Consider the following 12,766-nt stretch of genomic DNA (forward strand, 5'->3'; position numbering starts at 1 on the left):
TAGATACAACCACATGCCCTCTTGGGGCACAGACGAAGGGATCAAAGTCACAAGTATGATAAAACCCCTGCGGAACTACAGGCATGTTCAAACCATTGAAAACAAAGAACTGTCTTAAATTCTTGGGTACTCAAACAGCATCAAACATCCAGAAGACGACAGGACTGACCACACACAAATCAGAAAATGTATGGAGTTTACTTTAGAGTAAGTAGAAGTTTCAATTTCATTTTTAAGTAAACTTGGAGTAGAAATATAGTATCATAAACAGCATGGTACAAATGATACTTTAAAATCTAAATTAGCAATTTTTAATCTAGCATTTATAATACAAATATTTAAACTGGTTTATTTTTAATAAAATATCAGAAAGAAGCAAATTTAAAAAATCAGTTACTAAACTCATATTTTAGAATATCAGTGGGATTCCTGGCTACACAGAGAGTAATTTTGATGCATGTCCTATCCTCATCCTGAAAAACCTAAAGTTTTAACATTTTGGGTCTCCTCCTTGCTCATTAGGTACATCAAAAAATCACTGAGTCATACCCTCTGATGTTACCCCGAGGACACAGCCTGAATGAAGCTTGTCTAAAAAACTCTTCTACTTGAAATTAAGTAGAAAAGAAAAAAATACCCAAAGTATGAGAGAATGAAATTTCAACAAATCTAAATTGGTGGCAACAAAATGATTTTATATTCAAAGAGCTCAGCTTCCACCATAAAACAGTAATAGAAATGGAAAGTAGATATAGAGAACATTCACTAAGCATACACCATATGCCAAGGGTTTGGCTAGAACTTTTACCCATGTTCCCATATTTCACCTGCCTAACAACCCAGTGAGTTAGGCACTAATCTCCATATTTAGTCACATTATAACGTAGATGAGGTTAAAAGAAAGATAAATAATTTGTTAAACTCGATGGCTAGGATATAATCAATCTTTAAAAGCCATTTGTCTGGCTTTTTGATATATTAGCAACATTAAACGCAACTGTATTATTAAGGCTTGCCAGCTACTTAAACACTAATAAAAGCAATGTTTAGTGCCCTTCATGTAACTTATAAGAAGAAACTTATCAACATCATTCCTACTGCCTAAGAAATAACCAGAAAATATTATCTGTCACATGATAAACTAGTAATTTGTTGCTAGTTTGCATTTTTATTCAGATGAAAGGTTGTAACCAGGAATCCACAGGAGCTTAAAAAGTAATAGTAATATCATTTTACCATCATCTACCTAAATATATGCCCAGAGGAAACAACACATTCTATGAATCAGTGTTATGACAAAAATAAAAATCATTTGCTTGTCGAAGGCAAATACGATGTGAATTTCACAATTAATAGATTTTTATTAATGAAAGAAAACATTAGAATATAACTTCCTCTTACCTTATAAAATAATCATTTCGAATCAGCAAAAGATGCTGAAGAATAGAAATAAAATATCCCTCTGCTCTAGTTTCTTTAACTGTGCTCCACACCATGTTGTAAACATCACATGCTTCAGTGAGTTGATTAAGGAATATATGGATTTATTTATACTCTACACCAAACAACTATAATAATATGACAGAATTTGTTCTATAAGGTTTTGGAACTCTAATACAGGCATCTTATATATTCAACATAAAATACAGATATTTAGGATTGAGGGTAGTGGAAAAACTCTGGAAATGGTGACTTAACCTGACATTTCCTGACTTCCCTTCTACAATCATCTCCAACTAATCTGTCTCCCCTAAGCACAGATGCTGGTGGGAACAAAGGTAGTAGGGAAGCTGGCTATGAATACTGTGTTGAATTCTAAAGGTTGCCTGACCAACAGAGCTGGTGGTCAGGTTAATTATCTATCACGAAGAAGCCCCAGGTAAGGATAGGAACCTGTTGGGTCTCATGAGGAGCACAGACATCTGCAGACCCACAGATTAACATGCGACCCATGAGCATGCACCCAAGATGCAGGGAAAAGAGCAGCCAGTGACTAAGTCTGCCCTATTCCTAATGCTAAAAAGCCCTGAGTAGAAGGAAAAGTGTCAAATATAAAAAGAAAACAAAACAGATTGCACACATACATATAAGAAGCCAATCTACAGAATCCATTTGTTAGTTGCAGCATACGCTTACATATATGTGTATTCAAAAAAAACACACAAATTAATAAAATAATAACATTCTTCTGATGCATGAAGGTTTGATTTCATGTTGTTTACACAGAAATGAGCTAAATATTTGTGGCTGAGTATTTTGGATTTAGCAATAATTTTATATATGATTTGACTAGACTTCAGAACAAAGGGATATTCAAGTTCAGCTCTAATATCTTCAAGGCGATGGGATAACTCAAACAAATCTTCTTCTTTATGCTCATCAAAGACTTTAAGTTGGATATCCAGGCCATCATTCTTAATGCATTTTAAATTCTAGAGATATGAAATAGAAATTATGATGAATGATTTTGTTTTTAATTATGCAAAAGAATAAAAAAAAATATAAACAATAAACCAACCATTCAACTTGATTTATAGCATTCGAACATTTAAAGTGTTAAATAACACCCAAATCTTATCATCTATATTTCAAAAATAGATTTTTTAACTCAAGCCTTTTCCCACAGATAAATTATTCTTCAAGGTAATTTATCTAAATTTCCCCCTACTCAAGTACTCTTTTAATTTAAATATTAATAAGGAGACTGCAGGGCACTTACTGGCAATATCTCTTTCAATCCACAACGCATAAATTCATTTCTGATGTGAAGCCTGAAGTCCAAATCATCAGGAGATGTAACCAGGGCATTGATGAGCTGCATACAAGCTACCTACAAGAGATCAAACAGTGAGACAGACTGGGTTTCCAACATTAAAGAAAGAGTAACAAACGTAAACTTCAAGGTTTTGTTCCAGTATTATTAAATATCTTTCCTATTAAAACAATTTGTAAGCAAAATATTTTAGTCAGTTATAAACTACAGAAGAAATAAAGTTTCAGTGGCGTTTTTTATTTCTCATTTATTTGAGGTGAAAGGAAGATGGAAAAATATTAGCCATTACTACTGCTCCATGAAAAAATAGAAAAAAAAAAAAAAAAAAACACTTGTAACCAAAAGCTAAGTTCCTGTCCAATAATATCACTCTACACACATACAACAGAAATTGAACATATCCTAGTTGAAAATGATAAACATCTACTGGATAGATAACACTTACCTAAAATAGGATAATAAAACAATTTTCCATTCATCAAGAGAGACTCAAAGTCCCAAAGACTTCAAGGTCAACAAGGGTCTTAACTGTAGTTAACAAGGTTATAAATAAACACTGTATAATTAATTTCTAGAAGTTAATTTATCAGGCAATGGTTCTCATACTTTGGCAAAAATTCAAAATTACCCTATATTTTAACCAGAAATAAATAACAGAGCTCACAAAATCCTTTAATATATAGCTTAAATGATAAAAATTTTTAAATCACAAAATTTTTCAGCTTATGTTTAACACTTCAACTTTCAACTTCTCCACTTTTTTTATCCCTGGCTAAAATAAATCTTTCATCCTCCAAAATCCATAAAATGGAAACAAAAGACAGTCTTTCTAGAGAAGCATTCTTTGTTGTTGTTGATAATACTATTTTTCTAAAGTCTACACTCTATCCAAGTCTGGCAAGAACCACTGGACTACTGATCAATATGTTTAACCTCATGCTGTTCCCTAAATTGTCTTTTCTCCATCCCTTAAGGCAAGGTTTATATGAATTTAAAATGCTGTTTTGGAGTAAGACACCAACAGGAGTCTCAATTCCTGCTGTTTGAAATATATAGTAATGGTTATATTTGATATCTAAGCATTAAAATCTGACCAGCATGCCTCTACTGTCGAAACTTAAGGTTGTTTAAAGTGGGAATGGGAAATATGTCAGAAGAGAGAGGAAGAAGAAAAACATACTAAAAAAAAAAAAACTTAACAGAATCTACCTTTCCAGTACACGTTCATTCAGCTGTAACCAGTTCATGTCAAAAAGTCAAGTTTAAAATGTTTTCCTTCCACTCCCTTGCCAGTCATTACCCAGGACCCATGAATGTTTTTTTCAGCAATGCCATATAATTTTCAAAGATCTCAAAGAGCAAATAAATAATGTTTCTCTACATTCAGAGAAACTAAATCAAACTCAGTCACCTGGCTTCCAGAAAAACACAAATTACAGACAACTCACAGAAAGTAGCAAAAACAAGGAACACAAAAACTAGCAGCAAATATTACCTAAATGGAAAATACATATATGTAGACAACAGTAGCATGAAATTGAGAAATAAGGGAAAGGATAATCCAAATTATTTCCGGGAACTAGTCAAAAAGGTGATTCTCCATAGAAGAAAAAAATAGGAAATTAAATTGAAATAATGAATTCAAGTTAAATTTATAAAATTGCTTCCCAATTCTAATCATAATTTGCCATTAGCATGGCTTATAATCTATTTAATTTAAATCATGCAAACATGTCTGTGAATATACATAGGTATGCACTAAAATGTATTGTTTCTTTATGGATAAATAATTCTATAATCAAGGTAAAGACCAAGGAGTTCCTTCCAGGTTTTATACACAATGAGATACATACCTGTGGTATCACACAATTTCACAATAATTTAGCATACCAGCAGAAGGGAGTGTCAATCAGCATTTATGCCATATCAATCAACGCCTAGAGATATCGAGAAACGTTAAAAAACTACAAAGGTTAAAAGGATATTTTGCCTGTACAATGAAGATATATCAGTAAAATGATAAAAATATACTATATACTGTAAGAAATATGTTTGGTAAATAATGGGAATATGGAGATGCTAAATGAGAGCTAGGACAGCTGAATAAAGTACTGACTCAAGGATTAATAAAATGGCCCGATGAAGAAGTGAAGAAGGAAGATCTAAGCCAAGGAATTAACATGTTCAAAGACATGGAGCCTTTAAATTACAAGTCATTCAAGTTTTATGAGTGGTTTGTCAAGGTAGAAAGGGGAGTAACGGGAAGAAGTCAAGAAATGAGGCTGAACAAGGAGACAGGAGACAGGGCATAGCCTTGTGTGTCAAGTCACAAAATTCAGATTCAACCAGAAATAGTGAAAATCATAAGGAATTTTATGCAATGGGGGCACAATAACAGAGGCAATAGATTCAAGTTCAGAAGCTATTGTAGAAGTAAATTTTTGAGCAAGGAGGAAGGTTTGAACATTTGAAATATGAAGAAAAATTGATAGAATGAGGTAGAAGAAAAGCATTTACAAGAGGCCTCCCACTTTTGTTATTTAACTAGATAGAAAGTGGTACCATTAGCAGACACACAAAATGTAAGAAGAGCAACAGGTTTTAGAAAATAGGACAAATCCTACTTTCAAAATTCTGATTGAGATGTATATTAGAATCATTCATTCATTAGAAAAATAATTACTGAGTACCTACAACTTCTGTCAACTGGAGATATTCATACTCAAAAAATGAGAAACAAAAGTGAGATGTTTGTCATAAGGAAGTAATCTCTGTGCTCTAGCTGATGTTCCAAAAATGTAGCATATGATCTCTCTTAATTTGCATGTTACAGAAATCGTTGTGATACATTACAAAACCAACCTCCCTCTGCTCTAATAAGGGTAAGAAAATAAGGAACTTCCATCTTCTTGAGAGCATCTAGTTAACTAAAGGTTCCATCTTAGGGCATCAGAAGCAGTTTACCCTGATATTGGCTCACATACTTCATTCCTTCAAAGCCTATTTATTGATGCCTACTATACACCAGGCACTGTTCTTGGTGCTAGACATACAGCTGTGAAAAAAGATGGAAATTTCTTTGAGAGAAAGATGAGTCAAGACTGACTCCAAGGTTTTGGGCCTGAGCAACTTAAAGGATGAAATTGTAATTTATTGAAACAGAAATGACCATGGGGGAAACAGGCTTGGGAAGAGAAAGGTTATCAGTTTTGGAGATGATAAGTTGGAAATGCCTGTTAGTGATCTAAATTTTAAAAGCTGCAAAGGAAATTGAAGATAGAAGACTCCAGTTCAAACTAAAGCAATTGCCATAGCAATAATATGTAAAAACCAAGACCTCAGATGGAATCACAACAGTATAGAGGAAAAAGGAGGTGTAAGAACTGTTTAGGGCATTTTCAACTGTAGGTTTCAACATGGAGATTAGAGAAATAAGTTAAAGAAAAAGAAAAGTTAAAAACCACAAGTGACGTAGAAGGAAAACAAGGAGATTGTGGTGTCCTGGAAGTATGGAAAGTGGTCTCAACAGTGAGAGAGTGATCAACTGTATCAACTGGTCAAATAAAACAAGGACTAATCAATTACCACTGCATTTGGCAAAATGAAAACCCTGGTGACTTGACGAGAATAGTTTCTACAAAGGGACAGAGTTACTGTTCCAAGCGGAAACCACTTGCCTCCCCACAGATGCCATATGCAGCCAGTAAACAAAGCAATTGCTCTAAAATATTCTCCTCTTTGCCTTAAATGCATCTTTATATGTTAGAAGTAACTGCTCCTTTATCTTTGTTTTTAAAAAGTCTATGTAAAGACACTTATCTCTAGGTGTTATGGATTACAAATTCAATTCTAATGGTTTGGAAAGCCAATACTGTAAGCTCACTTTATTACTCTTGTGTCAATTATCAAAAAGGATCTTCTGTGAGAAAAGGTATTTTAAACGTAACTTCTAGCTGGAGGGGTGTGTGTCCATCTATGATTCAGGATAGTTGAGGATTTCCTTAGGGCAGCAGTAAACTAAAAGTATAGTACAAGGACTGACACCAGCAAACTCCAGACAGCCTAAGACTGTAAAGCAAGCGGCCAAAAAGGTAATGACAAAGAGTGGGACAAAAGTCAGCAATACCATAAACTGGGAAGGTAAAGACATAACAGGGGCCAATAAAGTAGATAAGCTGTAAATGGAAATCTCAAAGATATTCAATATGTGAGACAGAGCCAGTCAAAGGCAATCTTAAGAACAGGGCAAACGATCAAAGGAAAATCATTAGAAGCCGAAAGAGGTTAACAACAAGATAGAGGAACATGCCACTATATCTACATCACTGAATCAGCAAAGTGGCTTTCTGCCCTTGAAAATAAAGTGAGACATTTTCTTCATATGTGAATACATAGTACCTAAATTTCCTTTGGTACATAATTTACTGCAATTACTATGTTCACCACAAAGATGAGAAAAGACAAATGTGTTTTTTTGTACAAATTTATTGTACATGAGAAATCTTGTTACATGCATATAAGGTGCAGTGATCAAGTCAAGGTATTTAGGGTGTCTATTCCCCAAGTACAATATATTTATTTGGTCAGATACAGTCACTCTATTCTGCTATCAAACATTAAACTTATCCCTTCTACCATATGTTTGCACCCTTTACACACTTCTCTTCATCCTTCCTCCTCCGCCCCCTCACTCTTCCCAGCCTGTTATCTATCTTTCCACTTTCTACATCCATGTGATCACAATTTTCAGCTCCAACATATAAGTGAGAACATGTGATATTTGTCTCTCTGTGCTTAGCTCATTTTACTTAAGATAATAGCCTCCAGTTCCATCTATGTTGCTGCAAATGACAAAGAGTTCGTTCCTTTTTATGGCTGAATAGTATTCCACGGTGAATATGTACCACATTTTCTTTATCCATTCATCCGCTGATAAACACTTCCATATCTTTGCTATTGTGAATAGTGCTGTAATAAACACACGAGTGCCAGCATCCCTTTGAAATATTTATTTCTTTTCTTTTGGGTGGATACTCAGTAATGAGATTGTTTTTTTCTAACCTTTGGTTCCCTGACCCTTTTTTGGACAACAAACTTAAGCACAAAATTCAAGGTTCACTAACAGGTACTATCCCTGAGCCCCATCCACGAGGACCATCCAGTTTTTCCAAAGGCCGTCAGAGCAGAAGCTTTCAACCTGATTGTGCTGACGAGATTTAGAAAGTTGTCTAATAGCAAAAGTAAGTAGTTCTTAGAAAGTTTACTCTTGAGTCAACATGTTCATCCTGGATATAAGTAGATGTTTTTACAATTAAATCGTGGCTCTACATTGCAACAACATATCACCTTCAGGAGCTAAACCCAGATTGAAAACAAGAACCAGTAAAATACTTAAATAAAAATTCTATCAAAGGCTGCAAAAGCTTATTATCTGGGCCTGGAAGATACAGTTTAGACTGCTATTCATCTTTCCTACCCCATAGCAGAAATCATCTGTCTCTCTTTGCACAATTAAATTTCACATTTATCAAGTTAAAATGAGTAAATGATGCTTATGGAGAAATATTTTGCCTCTAGTGTAAATAGAGAAATTCCAAAGATTTTAAAATTTTATACACATGCATTGAAGTAACTGCATATACCCCATATAGACTCAGAGAAATAAACTGTAGGACTCAAGAAGCTATAATTTATACCAGGGATACTAAAGAACAAACTTGAATTCTTAAAATATTTATTCGAAAACTCCCCCAAGACATCATTAATTTCTTCTATGTCCTCCCATGCCTTTTTCTAAAATTGCCTTTATTGCAATTTTCATATGAAATGTTAGATGGCTTTAAATTCTTGAGTATAAGATTCTTAAGGGCAGAGGTGTATTTCATTCAACTTTGTAGTTCCAATACCTAGCATAGCCCAGTACAGAGCAGTCACTGAATACTAAGTAATTGATCGGTTAATTATGAAACTTTTCAGTTACCTTCAAGACATTAATTATCTTTCTAGTTGTCCATTGTAGAATAAATGAAGAAATGTATTATACAGACTTATTAGGTAGATTCAGAAAACTGCCAGTAAACTCTAGATAATGATAACCATTAGTTTATACTTGGGTATGCTCCATATGACAATATGCGTTCACATTAGAATATTATCTGTTCCTTTAATGTCTACTAGCATACTGGCTTATTATTTACTGATCCATTTTAATATGGCTGATGTTTTAATTGATTGGTACTGGTATATCAACCCTATTCATGCAAACCTCAATAAAAGTAGTAGTCAGAAGAGAAAAGAATTAAAACAAATTGACTTTTGCATCCTTCTGGGATAGCTCAACAATGATCCTAAAAATAAGCCTTTTACTAATAGTCGGTATTCTTCATTTAGTCCTTCACTAAATGTGAGAAAATTTAAAATAGAAAATTAATTAATAATGATTTGATGGAACAGAAGAGATACTTAAAACAAAAAATAGTAAATCAAGATATAACTGTTTATTATAAGAAGACTTTTACTTGGTCTTGGGCATAATAAAACCTGGGTAAACTTTGCAGATTAAAGTGGTAGGTGGAACAAAATCAACCAAAGAAAATACACTTGGCTAAATCCAGAAAGGCATTTAACCTCTGATTTGTTTTAATGTGAGTATTCAATGGCATATTTGTCTGATTATCGCCCAATGACAAATTTCAAAATATAGTGATTATCACTCAGTTAAGAAATGTTTTTGGTACTATTTTTAATACTTTAATGAAACTATTTATATAATGATAAAAAGTTATCCTTTTTTAATTTATAAAAATATTGCTTTTTCTACTTTTTCAGACGTGGAAAAATGAAATCCCATCAAACTTTCAAAGATCTATCTTCTAATTAAACTTAATGAAATCCACAGATTGAAGAGTTTTTTTTAAGTTAAGGAAAAATTTAACTATCTTTGCAGCAGCAGCAACAATGCAACTCTCAATCTTTGACTGCAGGAAACATAAATGGCCTACAGCCCCAGCTGCTACCTTCTGAAACCTATCACAGCATTTGAATTGAAGTCACAGTTCCCTGCTCCCAGCCAAGGCTTGAGCACAGCAAGTATACTAAAATAGACCTGTTCCTGGGACACATGGGACTTTGGCTCAAGGATTCCCCAACAGGCTTGCCAAGCTCTCCTAGAATTTCAGGGCAGCCTGAGACACTTTCACCCAATCTCCACTCCTTCCCTCTCTCCTTCACCTAAGGTCAGATCTGCATTGAGTTTGACAGCTCTCCCAGCCTCCCCCAGCTCCTCCTCCAGGGTCTCTCACAGGTATTTCCTCTAGTCCCTTACACATCAAACCTCTTGCTTCTCAGAGAACCAAGACTAACAGCCTCATTTCACAAAGCAAGTTTCAACAAGGGTTATCATTTTCAAATTGTCAGACTCATAAGTATTGTAACTGAAGCTTAATCAAATTTCTTATTTTTTAGGTATTTAACAGAACACTTTTGCTTTTTCTTCTTGTTCTTTTTATATGACCAGCTTCTGTATTTTCATATGTTATCATAAGATACGGGTTAAGACCATGTGCATGCCAGACACTGAAATACATTTGGAACACAGTTTTTCTCTAGTAATATTTCCAGAGACACCAATAGCCTGGATTATATTCCTTGCTTTTGCTTCCTTGAAAAATATATTCTAGGGTAGAGAAATATCTATCACAGGAATCCTAGAAAGACATACCAACCATCAATCACCCCGTCCAGTACTGCATCACTGTTACCACCACAGCTTAGGAAGCCTGAAGATATAAGGATTGCACAACAATGTGAATGTGTTTAATGTCACTGAACTATACTCTCAAAGATGGTTAAAATGGTAAATTTCATGTTATATATATCCTACCACAATAGGAAAAAAAAAAAAAAAAACCTAAAGCAAACAATGGCTATGTATTTCAACGGTGGGTAAACAAATGACAAGATCTGGGTCATCTTTACTAGATAATCATAACAAGTAGAGATCCACAGAAGGACAACATAAACCCAGCTATTGGTATTATATCTAAAGAGTATACTAAAATCAGATATTTAGAAACCTGAATGAAATTAAATAAAAGGATTTAAGTACATACTTTAAGTGAGCAACCTCAGAACTAAAGATGCTATAGATTCACATCAAACCATCAAAGACAACCAAACAATTTTTTCTCTCTGAAACAAGCTTCCCATCTTCTCCTTTATTTGCTCTCTGACATAATTATTTCTCCTCTCTGGACTCAGAAACTTTGGAAATCATGTTTTCCCTTTATTCAGTAACTAACGTAGGGAAAATATTCTTGAGGTATTCCCAAGAATCAAAATTAGTGAAGGTTTCATTCCATTCAATCTACATCCAACATATAACAAATGTATAGGAACAACATTAGAAGAACGGGGCTAAAGGAAAAGTAGCCAAGGTGACACTAGGAGGTTTGTGGTCTTCTGTCTGTTGCAAGACAATTCTCCCTGGGTCTCTCATATTTCATTTCCACTTCTATTGCAAGTAAAGACATTGATGGTCTTTGATCTAGATGCTCTTCAAGGATGTGTGTATGCAAAACAATCTTGGAAAACAGCGTATCTCTCCAGAGCAAAGAGCAGGCTCACTTCATGTCTAGTATCATAAAGATAATGTCTCCTTTTAGAGCAAAGTGCAGGCAAGTTCAAAGTTCCTCTCGTACAGCACATCCTGCCATTTACCACCAGAAAGTTCTGACAATGATTTGATTACCACTACCTATACTTTACTAAGAGGTCAATCAGAATAGATCCAGCTCCTGCATCTCCCATGCAAAACATCTTTCCTTCTCTCTGGATGTCAACCCCATTCCAACTCCCATAACTGTAGCTCAGTCATTCTGTAGGGTGGGTGAATGGCTCTGACAAAAAGGGATAAGTTGGACTGACTGTCTTCAGACAGTCCCTCCAAAAATTTTTAGACTTAATTATTTCCTGAACCAAGAACTGTAAAATTTATCAGCCACCTGGAAGCCAAGCTGAAAGCTCTGCCACCCTGTAGTCCCTCAACTAATAAAGGTCCTATTTGGGTCGTCCCAACAACTACAAACAACACTTTCCTTCCAGGAGCACCATGTACACCTTTCAAGACTATTTATCTTAGGTGAAAGACAGGCATTAACTTGCCTCTCTCTTCAAAAACACCATGACTTGAACCCTACAAGTATGATCATAAGAAATGTTCAAGGGTTTAAAGAAATGCCACCAGTATGTCATGCAAGTCTTAGGCAACTATGGAGATCTCTCCAAACGGAAGCTATCCTTAGTTACTCTGGGGAACTTCCTGGAGAAAAAAACTGACTTACTATGTGTACTCTGCAGGCAGTTATCCCTACAATGGGAAGTGGTAAAAAATCTGTGCCTGATTTTAGCTAAAGTGATCAGTGACACCACATGGGCACTGGGAGGCAATCAGGTCAGCTTCAACTCACTGACCAGGATTGTTATGAAGAAAGAATTGTCCTAGACTTCTTTGCTGAACAAGGGGAAGTTTGCGCAATCACTAACACATCATACTGTATCTGAATTAACACCTCAGGCCAAGTGGAAAGATGAATCAAAAAATTTAAAAAGAAAGCCACCTGGTATTCTAAGGTAGACTCTGATGATTTACTGGATTATGGGATTTGTTCAGCTGACTAGATCTGGGACCTGGAAGGCAGGACTGAGGCCAATACTTCAGACAGGCCTCATTCTGCTGCCCACAGTCCCTACTGAACTTAAGTATGCTATGAAACAAATTGAACAGATTTCATCATAGCCTGTATCAATCAGATCAATTACAGTCATTGCTGCCCATAATATAAAAGTAATATTCCCTATGCTCAAGTTTTCTCTCCTAAAACACAACCCACTGCAACTGGCAGTATTCACATTACACTATGAGTGTCACAATATGGGCTTTGGGACTGACACAAAGCTGATATTCAGCCTACTGCTATTGCTGTGAGCAATAAA

The 12,766-nt window shown here is 34.9% G+C and overlaps 1 protein-coding gene across 2 annotated transcripts in view; it reads right to left on the reverse strand.

Moving 5' to 3' along the window:
- Positions 1-12,766, reverse strand: part of DIAPH3 (diaphanous related formin 3) — a 484,172-nt gene that overhangs the window by 312,711 nt on the left and 158,695 nt on the right. For both annotated transcript variants that reach the window (XM_054446718.2, XM_054446717.2), the window contains 3 exons: positions 2,720-2,830; positions 2,314-2,432; positions 1,402-1,518 (listed from right to left, as the gene is read on the reverse strand). In XM_054446718.2, coding sequence (XP_054302693.1) covers positions 1,402-1,518; positions 2,314-2,432; positions 2,720-2,830 — 347 coding nt within the window. The remainder of the gene's footprint in view (positions 1-1,401; positions 1,519-2,313; positions 2,433-2,719; positions 2,831-12,766) is intronic.

This window comes from Pongo pygmaeus, chromosome 14 (genome assembly GCF_028885625.2).
Source record: "Pongo pygmaeus isolate AG05252 chromosome 14, NHGRI_mPonPyg2-v2.0_pri, whole genome shotgun sequence".
Lineage (NCBI taxonomy): Eukaryota > Metazoa > Chordata > Mammalia > Primates > Hominidae > Pongo > Pongo pygmaeus.